At 35.4% G+C, this 19,193-nt stretch overlaps 1 protein-coding gene across 1 annotated transcript; it reads left to right on the forward strand.

Annotated features, from left to right (window-relative positions):
- The first annotated feature begins 468 nt into the window (after positions 1-468).
- LOC102706789 (non-lysosomal glucosylceramidase) lies at positions 469-11,850 on the forward strand. Its single transcript, XM_006662784.3, has 20 exons — positions 469-620; positions 2,115-2,213; positions 2,577-2,681; positions 2,980-3,036; positions 3,147-3,217; positions 3,667-3,766; positions 4,591-4,661; positions 4,786-4,886; positions 4,961-5,064; positions 5,169-5,222; positions 5,358-5,413; positions 5,512-5,550; positions 5,674-5,818; positions 6,710-6,891; positions 6,981-7,048; positions 8,620-8,692; positions 8,786-8,847; positions 8,924-9,848; positions 10,539-10,829; positions 11,288-11,850. Exons 2-20 carry the CDS (start codon positions 2,136-2,138, stop codon positions 11,559-11,561), a joined length of 2,856 nt encoding a protein of 951 aa, XP_006662847.1. The 5' UTR covers positions 469-620; positions 2,115-2,135; the 3' UTR covers positions 11,562-11,850.
- Positions 11,851-19,193: the final 7,343 nt, after the last annotated feature.

Here is a 19,193-nt window from a genome sequence, read left to right on the forward strand (position 1 = left end):
ATCCCTTGTACACTACAACACAGGGTCACCGCAGGACAGGGAGTGGTACACCGTCCCCGTTCTCACCATCCTCGACGAAGATAAATTTTAGACCATTAGATTCCCCATGGTTAAACCATCACCATTCACTAATAGGTGTATACAGCGTGGAGAACTAGGATCGGGTCCCATTGCCATCTCGGTGTGTTTCCTAAACAATAACAAAATCTCCATAGGAGCATGAATTTTAGATTGGATATTTGAGGGGCTAGATCCCCTACTTAGGCTAAGTTTCCAGAGTTTCTGAAATAAAAAAAATGGCTGCATATATCCGAGTGGATATAGAGACCGGATAAAATATCATTCTTAAAAAATAACAAAATCAACTCAATAATTCGATGGAATGAGACTGACGGAGTATAGGTGAGCAATCTGAAAGCTGGGAATCTCTGAACTTTCCGCGTCTCTCCCTCCGCTCTCCTTTTCTTCTTCCTCCTCCACCGCCACAATCTCCACCGCCCCATTGTCTCCCTAGTCACTCCCTATACCAACTGCCTCGGAGCGCTCGGCGTCATCCGCGGCGGAGGGGGTTGGCGCCGCGTGCTCCGTCGGTCCCGCCCTTCGCCGCCTCATCGGCTCCGGTATGTTCCGTCTTCTCCTCGGTTTTCTTCTCCCTCCGTCCGTCCTTCCTCCTGCTCCTCCGCCTCCAATGGCACTGTAGCGCAGGGCGAACTGTGCTAGAATTTCTTGAAAATTGGTTCTTTTTTGGGGCGGGGGTTTGGAAAACGAGGTGGAGTCGTCTACGCGGATTTCGTGTGTGTTGATGAAAAAAAAAAATCCATTTTTTTGGTAGCGTGCGTATTCTAGTGTGTGGTCCAACTGGTGGTTTCCTGAAATCGTGGAAGAAATGGTCCAAAGATGTGTTATCTTCTTCTCGAAACAGTTGATCAGGTAGTTTGGAGATCCATCCCAAGTTCTCAACTTTATTCAATCCCAGATTGCTTGGCTGCTGGGCCTGTGGTTCGTGGCTGTGAGCAATCAAATTCTGGATCTTTATTGGTTTCTCTTCATCCAGTTAATTCAAGACTCGTTTGCTGCGTGCTACGTTGCTATTTCAATCCATCGGTGCGTCTCTCGATGATTTTGTTATCCTTCTCACCAGGCATCGTCGATCTTGGTTGACTCCTGGATAGGTTTCTTCAGGCCGAGTTTTTTTTTTAATTTTTTTTTGGATATTTTGGGGTTTGGTTACTGCTGCATTGGCCATCTGACCTATCAATGGACGAACACTGTGTAAAACTTTTCTCGTCTTTTTTTGTTAATCGACTCATTCAGAATTTACCTATAAACCTTTTGGATCGAACGCTCGCCGAAAGGGAGGAAACGTTGACTTGTCATCTGGACAAGATTTTCTAATAGAATGATTCATATAGCACTCTGTTTTTAGTTTTGTCAGGCTCTCACCAATAACAAATTTGCATGCTGCTATTCACAACTAATTCTGACAGTCTCATCCGTATCGTCTTATCCAATACAGTATTTCTTTTCAACTCTGTTTGCAGTCACGCCATCTATATTTAGTAATATAAACATTTTCTGTTGAATTTGACATTTCATATTACGTGATGCTGATACGTGATCAAAATCAGCCATGCTAATATCTACTACATCGTAAGCTACATATTCTTGCTCTCACATGATGTTTGAGAGTTGTACTTATTATCTGATCATTATTGATGACACTGAACCTGATCTCTGAAACAATTGTTGAGTTCATTATGAAAATGCCTTTTGGTATTCAGTTTGTTTAATATTGCTTCCACCAATTTCAGAATAAAGGTATATAAGCTTTATGACTTCCCTTATATTTGCATTGCACTAAAAATACCACAAGTTTGACTTTGTTTGAACATTTAGCTCCAACATACATTCATATTAAATGTATCTTTCTGTACCTCTCTTTTTCTCTCTATAATTCTGATCTATATGTTTTGAATGGTAAATGGAAATAGAGGAATCTTTATGTTGTTTGGACCATTTTTTCGTTGCCTCTTTGTCTTCTAAAACTTTATTAATCTATATTTTCAAATGAATTGAGGAAACATGAAGCTTTTAATATTTCAATCTGTTCACAGGGTTAGTACAAAGGATTAAAAATGGTAGAGAATGGTGTTGCTGAGCAACCAGACGGGGTGTCTCGAAATAGGCCACGTGCTCAGTTGGATGATGATCCGGTGAGTTCTTTCTTCCAAGGTCCATATGGAAACTTATTCATGATTTAACTTCTACCACCCTGATTTTGTTAATTATTCTGGAAACTTATTCACTATTTGCTAGTACTGTTTGTTTTTATTATAGTAAGCACATATTTGTAGCAAGACGGTCCAAAAAATTTCAAACTGATGATTATTGATCAACCATTTCACATGTATCTGTAAATTGGAACTACCGTAGTAGCAATCTTAACCACTAATTTGGTGGGTTGAATTATCTTTTGGAACAAAAGAGGAAAGCTAATTGTGTCCTGAGTAAAATTTATCTTTTTTTTTCTTAATTATTAATATTTGTTTGGACATTCTTGTGCTTGTTATGGGAAGGTTGGTCCTGGATACCTTCCAGAGTTGACATGGGAACACAAGCTCAGCAATACTGGCTATGATTTGCCATCATTCAGACTTACATGGAGAGAGACATTTCAATTGGTAAATATTCTGCTTTATATACATTTAACCTTTTTCCTGGTGAAATTTATTGTGGAAAAACTGTATTATATGGTTTCTATTTTGAAAATTATTATGATTATTCTATGTTCAGAAATTAGTAATGACATTAGTCTTGATTGAATTCTTTAGTTGTGCATTCCTCCATTGTTATTTTAATTTCAACTGATTTATTCAATGGCTTACTGAAGGGTTGGAGATTTGTAATTTTCTAGGCACAATGACAATCGAGGTTCCTGTTACAATTTCCTTTGCTTTAATATTCATTTGATCATTGCAGGCTGGCCTTGGTTTTCGTCTTGGCCGACACATCCTTGAAGAAACATCAAAAGGACGTGTATGTTTTACATTTAATCATCTTTTGGAATGCTAACCATTCCCCATGTTCCTTTCTATAATAATTTATCTGGAAATTATGTAAATGCTTTCTTTGTTAGTTTTGTACAGGCTTCTGTGATTGATCCCATGAAAAAGCGAATTGCAAAATCTGGTCAGGGTGTTCCACTTGGCGGCATTGGGTATACCTTCTTCTTTCGGTGTAACATGTGTTTCTAATTGACAAGTTCTAACAGCAATTCAGCAAACAAGTTCGCTGTGTCAATTGAATAAGATTTAACAGTGCTCGCTTCTGCTTGCTTGATCACAAGAGTTTACTCTATTCTGCCCTTGTCTATCATATTTATTACTATATGATGATTTTACTTGCCATCATGCAATGAATATATTAGTTTGTTGTGTTCTGTATCTGATGCACTTATTTGTTTAGAAAGTTGCCAAAAGCACATAAATATCAACTTACAGTTTCCAGCATGGCAGCATCTAATTGCTAAGTATGAGTGAAAATTGTCTCTTTGTTTTTAACTTCCATATTCACTAAAAGGTTGTCATGGTTCAAGTGAACCATGTCCTGGTTAATAAAGCTTTGAATTCACTGGATTCATATCTTCTAATTATTAGAAAACTGTAGTTCAGGAAGCATTGGAAGGAGCTACAAAGGTGACTTCCAACGATGGCAATTGTTTCCAGGAACTTGCGAAGAGAAACCTGTACTGGCAAATCAATTTTCTGTAAGTCTTCTTTTCTAGGCCAGTCCCTTTTGGCAGTTTTTTTTGTATGTTTGTGCATGTTTGTAGGTGAGTACCCACTGGAGAATATATACTTAAGAGAAGGTAACTATGTACAAGGAAAGTGAAGAAGGGAAACAAAACAAAAGCAAATTCAACTCATACTAACTAGCCAAACCAACTGGACAGAATTTGATTTAACATAACAACTCTTGCTTTCAGTAACTTTTCTGAAGACATATGCCAGCTTCATAGACTAATTATTTATTAACAGTATCAATGTATACTTATATAGGAGTCACAGTCAACATATCAGCAGTATCCAGTGATGTATTCCCAATTGATCATACTCAAATTCCTGCATTCCTGGGTAAATGTACATTCAATGAAGAGATGAAAACAATCCCCTGACTGTTTTTCACAGAGAACACACAATGGACAACCAAACACCAATTAATCATATAGCATGCTTCCACTACAAAGAACTCACAAGAACATGGCATAGACCACATGTTACATGTAGCAAGTTATTAGCAACTATTCATGATTGAACATTTGACTCTTTGAAAGTTGAATATGCTACTACTAAATCCATTTGATACTTACTGCTCAAGCATACCTGGTCAAATTTTCTGTAATTCATGTGCCTGGATCAGTTTGATTTTACCAGAAATGAGAAGTGCAATAGTGGCATGTGGTCTGCTAAGATGCTCTCTCTTGGGCTGTAGCATGCATTATTTGTTAAGACCAAACAGAAAAAAGAAGGAACGCCAATATGTTTCTTTTTGCATGATATTTACTATACTTTTCATCTTTGTAATTTTTAGGCATTCATTTCCCACAAAGATGGTAGAAACTATTCCTCAGTGTTGCATCCTGGGAAACCAGATTTTCCAAAGTAAGTTTGTTGATATTTATCAGTTTCTCATTCGAGATAAGCTGCAAAATCTCCCTTATATAATATGGAATAGCATTTCAATTTTTTAGTATATGAAAAATTCCTTAGAGCTTTTTAAATGCAGAGGAAGTAACATTTCAGGAATTGGATCCTGGGATTGGAATATGAGTGGACAAAATTCTACGTACCATGCTCTTTACCCTAGGTCCTGGACGATATACAAAGGTATTGCAGTAACACATAACTATTGGGTTTACTTGACTACTGTTGTTTTGTCTAATGTTGGATTTTCTTATTAGGAGAACCTGATCCAGATGTTAACATAGTGTGTCGTCAAATTTCTCCAATTATTCCACACAATTATCAACATAGCAGCTACCCGGTTGCTGTATTCACTTTCACAGTAATACTACTTTACATGAGATCCCTTCAATACACTATTTGAATAGGTTTTAAATTTATTATATCTCTCAACTGCACTTAGGCAGTCATATTTAAAAATTTCAGGTTACTAACTCAGGCAATACCACTGCCGATGCAACTTTGCTTTTCACATGGGCTGTAAGTTCCAACCTTGGATATTGCACCCCTTTTAGAAGTTTCTAATAGCTTTTATCATGAGTGTATATTTAGCTTTAGCAACTCTGTTCTATATTTGAACCCCTTCAAACTTAACTTTTGTTTAAATCTGTTCAGAACTCTGTTGGTGGGAAATCTGAATTCACTGGATATCACTCCAATTCCCCTATGATGTAAGAGATGAATCAATATAGACATTTTTCAAAATATTTTCCAGTTTTTAATCAATTAAACATCTGTGTTATAATTTTAATAATGTAATCAATGACAGAGAAAAGGATGGTGTTCATGGCATTCTGTTACATCATAGGTAACATCTGTGAAATTTTCTGTAAAATATGCTGTCTCCTTTTGGCATAGAATTTCAGTGATGTAAACTTGAACTTAGCCCTGAACAAGTCTCTATTTTTCTTAATGATATGTACGAGAGCAGAACAGCTAATGGACAGCCACCAGTAACTTTTGCCTTAGCTGCACAAGAGAAAGAAGATGTTCATATCTCTATATGCCCTTACTTTGTAATATCTGGAAGTTCTGACGAATTTACAGCAAAGGACATGTGGAATCATGTGAAAGAGGTTTGTCGAAAGTTGAACCTGCCATTCTTGTAACACTTACAGCAATACAGTTTTGCTTTTTGTGTACCACATATCAGAAATTGGATGCAAGCTTGCAAATAGTGCCATGCCATATAGGAAAAGGCAAACATAATGACATACACATACATCAGATATAGTCCAGAGATTTCAGGTTTTCACATCACATACATCAGAGATTGGATGCAACCTTCTTTGTTGAATATGTAATAGATAAAATAAAAACAGTTGGTAAAACTGGAAGATGGAAACATTGGTAGTTCACAGAGATATTTAATATCCCTTTAAATGTTTGTATGAAATATTTTGCATGAAATTTGAACTTTTTATAGATCCCTGATATTGTTCTGTCAAATGGTACATCCAGCTGCCATTTCAAACTATGAAACAATATTAAATTATTTAGGTAATCTTTGTAATGAATTGTTAAGTAGTTTTATAACTTTCACTAGTTACCTAATGGGATACAGATGATCTTGTTTGGTGGGATTTCGTTTTTAAATACCTCATCTGTTCGTTTTTACTTGGCTTCCTAGAATATGCAAATGTTTGACTACAAATATATACAATATATTAGTATGTTATGTGATAATAATTACATTTTTATGTTAAGAATACTTTCATAATATTATAATTTCTAGTATGGACTATAATTTAACGTTAAAGTACAATAAGTGTCAAGATTGTCTTAAATAGTAAAAAAACCAAAATAGTTTCTTTTGCGCTTTGCCTTCTTGGTCATCCACAATTTCTTAATTGCTTTGGTTTAATATGACAAGTCAAATATCCAATAAATTAATCCTATTTGAATTATGCTATACTGTAGTACTGTACAGAAAGAAACTAAAGCAACTTCCTTTTTCATGTTGGCAGAATGGATCTTTTGATCATCTTGATCTCAACAAAACATCGATGTACTCAAGACCTGGATCGTCGATAGGGGCAGCTATTGCAGCTTCTGTTAAGCTGCCTGCTCAGGCAACCCAGAATGTATCATTTTCACTTTCCTGGGCTTGTCCTGAAGTGAAGTTCTCCAGTGGAAAAACCTACCATAGGTTAGAGTAGCTGCCAAAATAACTGCTACATGATTAGAAGGATAAAAGACTAAAGCAACCTGAAACTGACTTATCTCCTGCTTTTGCAGGCGTTATACAAAATTTTATGGCACAGATAGTGATGCAGCAGCTAGCCTTGCCCATGATGCCATTTTAGGTGCAATCCAGTTCTTTGCTAATATGTTATATTTGATATGTTCAGTAAAAAAACTGCACTTCACATAAACTCAGCATGATTCTAAAACCTGCTCATAATTGGCTGGTTCAGGATCCTACTGTTATTAGGTTATGTTCAAATTTCAATTCGTTAATTCTGGTTTACTGGTTTACAATTACAAGTGAATCTCTCCCTTTTGTGTGAAAAGGTGTGAGTTGTCAATACTGATATCTGCTGCTTTTCTAGTTTTTCTTATATCCAAATATTGTTCGTCAATAAATTTCACCAGTGATTTTGATTGATAATGGAATATTTGTTTTCATATCCTCAAGCTTTATTGTGAACGTACCAGACTAGCTGGTTTACTAGTCCCAAGCAAGCTATTAGCTGAGTTGATGCATTGCTGTCTCTGTGATACTAGGTTTGTTACAAGCATTTACACTTTGGTTGCCTTGTCCAGGCAATCTAGCACAGGTTAGGTTCACTCTGTGGTTGTTGTGCTAAGCATATTTTATAAGCTGCTGTGAAAAAAGTTTTAATGTCTATTATTTTGTTTAATAAAATTAGATAAATGTTGAACAACTCATTTTTCCAGTTGTCCTATCACATTTCTTCACGTATGTTCTAGGATGAAAAAAAAAAAGGGCTTTACATTTGTGTAACATATCTTACCAAAATACTGGTCAAATCAGTTTGATAAGTGGCATAGTGTTGGAAATCTTTCTTTTGTTTGCAGATAGTTTGTTTAAGTAAACTGACTGTACTGCCAAACTGCTGGTTCCACCTCCAAACGCACCAGGCAGCTCACTAGCTCAGCCATGTTGATAAGATCATTGTACTCAAGACATACCCCAAGGGCTGTTGGGCTGGTAGCTTCTGCTTGTAAGCATGCTTCTATATGCTCCGGATTGCATGAACGCATGGTTGCATGCTGCCCACTGGTATACCGGTGCTAAATGCTGCTAGTGCTAAGCCATTCAGCACAGCACCTGCGATGGCTGAGCAGTGAGAACTGCTTGTTATAATGCTCTTTTCTTGGATTGTCGCCTTGCTGCTGTTATTTGAATGTTCAACATTTTGTTTGCTGCAGTACAAGCATTATGCATAAATTTTGTAGATATGGTATTTAGTTATTTACCAATACCAACTGAAATAGATTGGTATTTACTGATACCAATTCTTATTTTAGAAAACGCCATATTTACTGAACTAATAAAGTTGCTACCACATTTGCCATACTGAAAACTGTTGATATACTGAATGAACAATTCTTTAGAAACTATTTTTATTCAAGAGTTGATAGAGAAAATAGAACAGCTGGCCAAAAACAGGTCCACCTAACAAGGTTACCATAATCCACCTTAATACCAAATGTGGCTTCAAAATTTTGGGAGCAACTACTAGTTTGTTTTGTGCTCAACATGCAAAGCTGTTTGAAATCTCTCTGGGTATTTATGTATTAACAGTGTCATCTTTCCTGATGTTCTTAGTGAACAGCATCCTTCTTTTGAATGTTGTGTTAAATCATATTTCATGTTGCCTACTGTAACTGAATTCATCTACAAAATTAGAGCACAATTCTTGGGAAAGGCAAATTGAGGAGTGGCAGAATCCTGTTTTGCAAGATGAGAGGCTTCCTGCGTGGTATGTTCTAGCATAAAACTACGTACGAACCACCCTGTATCTGAGATTACAGTATAGTACTACTGATGTATAGTATAAACCTTTATGCCACAGGTACCCAGTCACACTTTTCAATGAATTATACTATCTTAATGCTGGAGGAACCATATGGACTGGTACTCATCTACTACTTTATTTTTTTATTGAGGCTATCTAGCTTTCTGGAATATTAATGTAGTTACACTACAACAGATGGATTGCCACCAATTCAAAGCTTGACTGCTATTGGAGAAAAAAAGTTTTCTCTTGACATGCAGAATGGGGAGGCTGATGATGTCAATGGGATAATCCCACGAAATAATACTGCTGGTGACATCCTTAATCAAATGGCTTCAATACTTGAGAGAATTCATGCATCCATGGCATCAAATTCTGCTATAGGAACAACTTTACTTCAGGGTGAAGAGAATATTGGCCAATTTCTCTACCTTGAGGGCATTGAGTATTATATGTGGAACACATATGACGTTCATTTCTATGCATCATTCTCTCTGATCATGCTGTTTCCAAAACTTCAGCTCAGCATTCAGAGGGACTTTGCTGCTGCTGTTATGATGCATGATCCTGAAAAGCTCAGGATGTTACATGATGGGAAATGGGCTGCAAGAAAGGTTCTTGGTGCTGTTCCTCATGATCTTGGGTTATACGATCCCTGGTTCAAAGTGAACGCATACACACTGTATAACACAGATCGTTGGAAGGATTTGAACCCTAAGTTTGTACTGCAAGTTTATAGAGATGTTGTTGCCACGGGTGACAAATCCTTTGCTCGTGCTGTATGGCCATCTGTTTATATGGCAATGGCATATATGGAGCAATTTGACAGGGATAAAGATGGGATGATTGAAAATGAGGATTTTCCAGATCAGACGTACGATGTGTGGTCAATGGCTGGTATAAGTGCGTACTGTGGTGGACTTTGGGTGGCCGCTCTTCAAGCTGCGTCAGCCTTGGCACATGAAGTTGGTGACAAAGCGTCTGAAAGGCTTTTCTGGGACAAGTATGAGAAGGCTAAGTCTGTCTATGGCAAGCTGTGGAATGGTTCTTACTTCAATTATGATGATGGCGAAAACATAATGAGCACATCTATCCAAGCAGATCAACTGGCTGGACAATGGTAAACATCACAAATCTGTTTAACTTCATCATTTAAAATTCTATTCTAGTTTTGAAATCATATCAATGGTTCTTACATCAATTTAAGTTTGGCCCTCTATACAATGTATGTACTTAACCTAGCTTTCTTTGTTCAATCATTTACCGTATACTGAGATTTTCTTGGATTCTAGGTATAGTACTATAGCATGAGTTACTGACTGCTTTTGCTGGTTGGAACTCTTGACAATTTGTCAATACTGATATGGTTCAACAATAATTTCTATCAAATACATCATGCTGCGTTCATTGTTCCCTATGTACCAGTGTAAATTTAGTAAACCAAAATAAAAAAATGGATTGTTTTGTCATTGCTTAGCAACTTCTACTTGGTGCCATAAAAGAAATTCCTATCTTATTATCGAATCCAGGACCTTTTCTCTGTTATTATGTACGTATGGAGTAACAAACATACATTATCAAAGTAAAATAAACCATATAGTAACAGACTTATAATGTAGCTGGTATAATATCAGAGTGCACTCCAACAAGACAAGAGATGGTCACTGTATCTTCCATGTTTATGCTTTTTTCATCACTGAATTTCAAATATTGTTGCTCTCACATTTCTAGTGTCACATCTATGCATAGCCTGTTGTGCTTCTACTCATGTCATCACTTCCACAAATAACTTCATTGAATTTTCTTATAGGTATGCCAAAGCCTGCGGTCTTTTCCCAATTGTTGACAAGGATAAGGCACAAAGTGCACTCGAAAAGATATATTCTTTCAATGTGATGAAGTTCAAGGATGGCAAAAGGGGAGCAATGAATGGGATGTGGCCAAATGGCACCGTGGACATGTCTGCAATGCAATCTAGGGAGATATGGCCAGGTGTGACATATGCACTTGCTGCAACCATGATTCAAGAAGGCATGGTTGAGAAGGGGTTCAAAACAGCTGAAGGGATCTATCATGCTGCCTGGTCTCCAGAAGGACTTGGGTGAGTATTTACATATAAAATTGAAACTTTCACATATTTTTATTTGCAAGTATGTGAGCTTGAGCCATTAATAACTTTTCCATACCCTTTGAATTGGAACTGGTACGCTAAATTGCTACTTCATCCAAAATTTTAGTTATGTTTAAACCAAGGCTTGGTAGTTAAAGCTTTTACATTCTTGTTATGGTGTTGCACGGTTGCACCATCCTTTTCTAATTTTGTTTAGGATAACTATCAATTATAAAAATAACGATTGAAATGGACTGAAATTATAGTTTCTTAATGAATTTAAACATATTGTTTCCAATTACAAGTTAATTCAGCAACCCTATTCTTGGAGGCAATCGTCGACGGATGATCCACGATCCTACTGCTCTTTTTTATCTGAATTGATGCAATTTCATCCTAATGCCAACTCCCATTCGCTTGATTAAAAATCTACAATTTGGAATCTTTAGGTACTCATTCCAAACCCCAGAAGCTTGGAACAACGACGACGAGTACCGATCATTGTGCTACATGCGCCCTCTTGCGATCTGGGCCATACAGTGGGCACTATCAGCACCAAAACTCCACAAGGAGGCTCCGGCAGATATCCCACAGGATTCTTTCCCAAAGAACCAGTTCTCGTATGCAAGGATTGCGAAGCTGCTGCAGTTGCCTGAAGACGACTCTCCCAAGAGCTTCCTTCGAGTGATCTATGAGATTATCTGGAGCAGGTATAAGTCCTGATCATAGTGCCAGCCAGATGCTGATCCTTGATGTTGGGTGTCCATTGGCGATATTTTCATTCTTGATTTGGGAACATTTGTGAGCACACTTCATCAACGTATAGTTTATGATAATAAAACTGTATGAATTATTATGGATATGTGTGGAGCATAATGGTGCATATAGCATTTTCGTGTTCCAGTGCTATTCATCGAAAGGGGAAATATGTATGCGAAATATCCGTAGAAATTCTTGACCGGTGTTGCTTGTTTGATTGGTAGTTTGATCTAACATTATGAACAATCTTAAATCTGATGAAGTGTCTGATTTTATTGCCTACTAGCAAATAACATGATTCGAATATTGCGTAAAAAAAAAACATGATTTGAATAGGACACTTGTATTCGGTATATGTCAGTAGTAAAAGTGCTTGAAGTAATAAATTCGAACCAAATGCTCTTCATCCAATCAACGAGTTTTGAGTTGAAAAAAAAGAAATCAGTGTAACCTTAACTTATGTTTGATTCTACTGCGTGGACAGCTCATTAGTTATGGCGATTTAAATTTGGATACAAAACTATTTGGTTGGTAGGATCAGTAGCATCATATTTCCCCAGTAATTATTTTCCCTGATGCAATGCATATAAGTAGGGCCATACGGAGCACTAATTTTGCAGTATGGGATTACATTATACCGCATTTCTCAGCCCCAATTTATATTGGCCATAACAAAGCATTCACTTGGGTGACCAAAATTTAATTACAGGGTCTGTACATACCCTATTTTTTCACTTATATTTATTTTTATGAGGCAAAATTTGGATTTGATTTAGGGGCTTTTTCACCAAAGATTATTTTTTAGCTTAGCTTTTATATCGCTAAGCATATGTATATAAAAGTTCTATTTATAAACTATTTTTTATTTGTAAATATACCGTTTGACCTTTTTGGTGGAAAAGCCAGACAACCATCGCCCTGTTTGGCAGGCTCAACTGGCTGTACGGGAGGTGTGGAGCGGCCCAAAACCCGCTCATACCCTCTAGATAATTATTTCATATCACTTTAGCAGGATGTGCTCATCTTTTGGCTTTCTATGAAAAAGACAGGACGGTATGTTTACAAATAAAAAATAATTTATAAATAATTTTTTATATGTGTTTTTAGCTATCTAAAAATCAAAAGTTAAAAAATAAACTATGATGAAAAAAAACTCTAAAACCTACTTCAAATTTAATATTAAAAATTTAAATTTTGACCTATAAGCATAATTATAAGGAAAAATATGTGGATACATAGGCCTATTTAGTTTGCGAAAAGAATATTTTTAGTTGTCATGTTGAATGTTTGACCGGATGTCATAAGGAGTTTTCGGAAACGAATAAAAAAATAAATTTTATAGCTCGTTTGGAAACCACGAGACGAATTGTTTGTGCCTAATTAATCCGTTATTAGCACATGTGGATTACTGTAGCACTTATGGCTAATCATGGACTAATTAGATTTGAAAGATTCGTCTCACGATTTTTCCTCTAACTGTGCAATTAGTTTTTTTATCTATATTTAATGCTCTATTTAGTTATTCAAACTTTTGATGCGATGTTTTTGGAAAAAAATTAAGTAACCAAACGAGCCCATAGTGTATTTCAACTGTATAAAAGATAGGTCCAGGAACTGGAGCCATACCAAAAATATCGAAATGAGTTGATATATTTGACATATTCAACACTCCAGTTGACGATTATCCTCAAAATATTCATCAAACACAACAGAATGGCCGACCTGTACATATCTGCAGAACATGTCTGAATATATATAAAATATATCTACGAACATGTCTCTGCAGAAGTGAAGTGAGCTCGACCTGTACATATCTGCAGAACAAGTCACATATATACGTACGACGGCAACAAAGACGTCCAGTTGAAATATTTTTCTATCGAATACCTTTTCTCGTGGAGCGACGACGTCGATCTGTACAAAAATTCGTCTAGGATAATGCAGAAAACATATAATCTTATACAATAGTTTCAAGGCCACACCAAATCAAAGATAGATTAACTAATTGACCATTTGTTTATCTTTCCTTAATACAGCTGATAAGCAAGCAAACTGCAGGTCAGATTTCATGACGAAATCGTTGGATCTTCTAAAAAAAATGGAGATGGAAAAGGTGCTGAGGAGTTGGCACAATTAATTAATTAAAGCTACCAACCAAGGAAGTTACAAGAAGAGAATAAAAGAAACCAAGCTAGATGAGCAAAATGACAAGGGCTAGCATCCATCCACTGACTTTATCAAGAGGAAAAATAACCCAAAAAAAATGCATCAGCTTTCACTGTCTATATAACAAAAGTATGTGCAGTGTGGCAGTGTTTCCTTCAGTTTCAGTATTTTGGCTTAGTCGATCTACATATTAGAAACACCATTTTGTCGAGAAAATCATAAGCACAATATGTAAATCTATAATGTTTAATATGAGCTAAACTTACAATTACTTTAGGAGTAATAGCATATCCGCATACTCACCGTGTCCAAATACTATCTCCATAAGTTCTTCCACTTTGAGTTATGTACAAAACTATAATTAAAAAAAATCGGGAAACGGGAAGTATCTTCCGCTCGGTGTGATTATGTCATGGGTCACTTCGTTGACAGGTAATAATAATATATCCATTAATTAAAGCAACTTTTGCAGCAAACAGTTATAATTAATTCTGCCACGGCTCTAAAATCGTGATGAAAGTTACGCATGTTAGTACTTTTCTCTCCAAATTGGCGATGAAAGTTTCTCGAGACGGAATTGAAGCATATGTATACGCAGTAGCAGTACCCGATCAAGAGGCCGGGCGACTGCGTCTCTTCACAAATATTTGTTCTCCCTCGCCGGCCGGTCTGGTCATCTGCTGCTTACAGCACCCTCCAGTTTGATAATGTATATCGCCTTTATAATGTCTTTTTATTAAGTTTTTAGATCGTAATGTATGGAAAGTAAATAGATATTTATTTTTATTAAAGTACTCCATCCGTTTCATATTACAGGATTTTTTTATTTATCTGTATTTATTCATATATATTTTTTATATATGTGTTTAGCTAGATTTATTAGCACCGTCAGGAGAACCGAAATTATTAAACTACCAGGTAACTGAGAGAAGCCTGCACTGTCATCGCCGGCAACTCCTTGAATAATTAATCAATCCGCTGAGGATATGCGCACGCAGTGGAACTGACCTGCGTCTGCGTGCATGCAAAGGATTACTATTACTACTGAATTGAAGAATTAAAGCGTTGTTATTACGTAGGCCATGATGGATGACAGGGGTCGTTGACAAGATCGTTTCAGACTCTCTTAATTCTTTTTAGGTAGTGTTTAGATTTAGAAAATTTTTAAAAAAAGTGTCACATCAAATGTTTGATCGGACGTTGGAAGAGGTTTTCGGACACGAATGAAAAAACGAATTTCACGGCTAGCCTAGAAACCGTGAGACGAATCTTTTGAGCATAATTAATCTGTCATTAGCATATGTTGGTTACTATAGCATTTATGGCTAATCATAGACTAATTAGGCTCAAAAGGTTCGTCTCAAGATTTCTTACATAACTGTGCAATTAGTTTTTTGATTCATCTATGTTTAATGCTTTATTTAGGTGTCCAAAAATTTGATGTGATGTTTTTGAAAAAAAATTGGAAACTAAACAAGCCCTTAATTACTTGATACTCTACGGTGGGTGGCCTGCTTGCCGTTTAATATTCTCCCTGGAATTTATGCCTTTTATTAGTATAAGAATGGAAGTGGTCTTGAGTATCAAAAAGGAAAACTCTAGCCCTCAACATTTGATTATTCCTCATATTTAAAAGATTTCTTCAAACATGTAAAAATTTAAGTTATAATTAAAATGCATTTGGTAATAAATCCAATATTAAATGATAATTATATACGTTCTTTTAATAAGATAAATAGTTAAAAATGTGCCAAAAGGTTAATGATGTCATTTATCGAAACACAAAGATAGTATTACATGTAAAGTACTCTCCAATTTTTTTATTTCATGTCGTTGATTTTTTGTTCTACGTTTGATTATTCGTCTTATTAAAAAAATTGCATAATTATTAAGTATTTTATTATGACTTGATTTATTACTAAAGACACTTTAATAACGACTTATAACCTTGCATATTTACAAAAGAAAATGAAGAAGACGAATGATCAAACGTAAATTCAAAAATCAATGACGTAGAATAAAATGCCAGAGGATGTAGTATCAATGAAAATTCAAGCTAAAAGTTGTAAGTTGAATCCTGTTCCACTTCTAAATTAACTACGAACTTGAGTTTTCTTAAATTAAGTTGATATCAGTATTGGAAATGCTTACTGAAACTATATACTTGAAAACTGAACTTTCATCTTGAAATATAAAGCCTCCTCGTTTGTGATCCAAACTTTAAACCATAAATCGATCTTGAAGAAGAAAAAATGGTATCTTATCACAACTTGAAAATTAGAATTTTGGACGCCAGTAACAAAAAAAAGGTGAAAATCATTTACTGGTAAAAATAATAGTGAGTAATCATTAAATTCCAATCCACTGTCTTCCCAAACAAAATCTATTTTATATACTCCCTTCATTTTTTTACAACGTTAAGTTTTAAATCCGCATTTGACCATTCGTCTTATTTGATATATAAAAATGTTAAGTTATGCTTAAGTATCTTCAATAGTAAAATGATTATTTACATTAAATAAGACAAATGACTAGATAATTGAAAAATCAATATTGTGAAATAAGACAAAATAATAGTAGTAAATAGAAAAGGGATAATGTCCGATATAATGTGCAGGAAGACATTTGCCATCCCGCGCGCATAGAAAGGGCAGAAAAGTGAGGGGACATGACATAATTTGTCGACGTTAATAAGGGTTCTACAACTAACTTTAGAGTTATACTCTCTCTCCATAAATGTTTGACACCGTTGATTTTTTATATATGTTTGACCATTTGTCCTACTCAACAAATTTTACAAAATATATAAAGCCATATATATGCATAAAAGTATACTTAACAATAAATAAAATGATATAAAAATAATAATAATTATATAAATTTTTTTGAATAAAACGAATGGTCAAACGTATATAAAAATATTAACGGCGTCAAAAACTCGGTCTTTGCGTCAATCGAATTGCTGCATGCGTTTTCCAGCACGTAGTGACTAATATTTGGAAAACATGATGCTAGCTGTTGAAAAGGGTCCTTCTTCTAGAAGAAAATATATATCAAACCCAAAGTTTTAAAAGGGATAATTCTAGAAGAAATTCCAAAGTTTCAAAAGGCCCTTCACTCTAGAAGAAAATTCTAATTAATCCAAAAAATTTAAAATTGAGGGTCTTCCTTCTAGAAAAAAAAATCCGTGGTCTGTTCCATAGTACTGATTCAACTAATTAATGCTAGCATATATCAGTTCTAATATTCACACTGAACCACTGCTCAACTTTTCTGTTAATTTAACTCCATTTGGTGGTTCTGTTTTTAATCCCTTCAAGAGAAATTAAAAGTTCTGTGTCTTCGAAAGAGATGGGGATCTCAACAAACCAATGTGCTGTCGCAGAAACATTTTCGAGTGTTCAACGCAATTAATTCTCTGCAAGTCGACGAAACACAAATTAACACATGCAGAGAGCTCTGCTGGTGAGACTTGTTCCTGAAGGTGTCCAGCCTCGACCAATTAAGCTGCATGAGCTAGTTCCTGATGAAAAACCCCAAATTGAACTATTCCATCCTGATCAAAACTGGGCAACCTTTCAAATCGATCTGTAGCAGTTCCAGAGCCAATTGGTTTTACTTGTCTTTAGTTTAGACATCGACATGGTCTTCGAGGAACATACTAATTGGCCATCACCATTGTGAGAGTGGTTTGTACGACTCATTTAGGATGTGCTGTGATAGGCAATAAATTGTCCATTGAATTGTTTCTGTGGATTATCTAGCAGATTAAATAATCTTACAATTAACATAACAATATCTATAATGGACTAGACACTGCAGTACAAGAAAATACATATTTTTTACATTTAGAGACATAAAGCAAAATAATTCGTCAAAAAGCTTGTAGCCTACCGGTTGCAGTGGCCTGGGTTCAAATCTCTATAGAACCATGAATTTCAGATTGGGTATTTAAGAGGCTTTTAGTTTCTTACTTAGGCTAAGTTCTAAAAAAAAATGGCTGCATATATCCAGTTGGTTATACAGGCCAGGTAAAATTACCCTGCTCTAAAAAACTAAAGCAAATAATTCACGATAATAATTCGTCGAGGCAGCCAGAAGAACGACCCTTGAGTCTGGTTAATTCATAGATCTACTCTGGAGCAGGCATTGAACAATTGTTTTGTTTCTAGTAAGCCAATATAATGCCGATTCCGATTTTTAGTTAGATATGTATTTCCTTCGTATGCTGATGTGGCTCATACAGCAAACCAATGAAAAACTATTTTCCTACGCAACGCTCTTTTATTATCACGGATGGACTCACAAAAAGTCATCCTCGTGAAGATGCATACATCAGTGGAAATCATTTTTTTCCACATATATACAAACGTCTTACTAGGACCATATATATCATACATCATCAAAGAAGAGGCCTAGTTATTAATTCACTTACTCTAATTGTACAAATCAAAGAAGAGAATTGGATATTTGATTTCCTTTTACAAACATAACCCCTAGCTATTTTTGACTCGCTATATTACCTAAACTGTTAAAGATGGCTAATGTGTTCCCTAATTATATTTATTTTTCCCCAGAATACAAGTAATACGTTGGTAATTACTCCCTAAACTTTTGAAAATTGGTGAGATGATAAATATTACTGCAGAGCGTATCTCAACTTTTCATGAAATTATTGGTAATTACATAAATATGTTGGAAACACCTACAGTTCACTTGAATAGTGGATTTAAAATAACAACCGAACTGTTATGAAAAATACAAAAATAGTTTTATAACAAATATTGGCATTCATGGTTTTGGAGAATATAAACTTGAAAGATGTTGTGTATAAGAAGGAAAAAGATATAAATATCGTCCAGTAATAATTAAAATAATGCTTTTGTAAGTAGTTTGTAAGATAAAATAAGCCTAAAATTAAACCAGTTAGGAGGGTAAAGTATAAGTGAAAGAGTTATAGAAAATAAAAGGAATATATTGTCTAAAATTAAAATTGTAGAAATTGTACGTAACTTTATATAAAGAAAAGTGAGCAGCTCACTTGGTAATTCCATATACAGCCTTGCACAAAACTCCATGCACATCAACACTGTCAGAAAAGAAATCCCTGTAGCCTTGCATGAATCTCTCCATGCACGTTAAAAAAATTGAAAGTCAAACTGTGGCATGTTCTGTACCAAAACCGAAACAAAATGGGCATTTTCTTTCTCTTTCTGTTGTGCTCGCGGTCGCGGAGATATGTACATAAATGCCAGACCAGCCCAGGTGTAAATTAATTAATTAAATCGAGGTATTACTTACTATAAAAATCCTACACTTATTTATACTCTTTCGGGTTTTTTAAAACTCTTGACAATTCATTTTATTCAAAACTTGTATGCAATATGTAAACTTATAAATTATGCTTAAAGTTTACTCCCTCTGTCCCAA

This window comes from Oryza brachyantha, chromosome 11 (assembly GCF_000231095.2).
Source record: "Oryza brachyantha chromosome 11, ObraRS2, whole genome shotgun sequence".
NCBI lineage: Eukaryota > Viridiplantae > Streptophyta > Magnoliopsida > Poales > Poaceae > Oryza > Oryza brachyantha.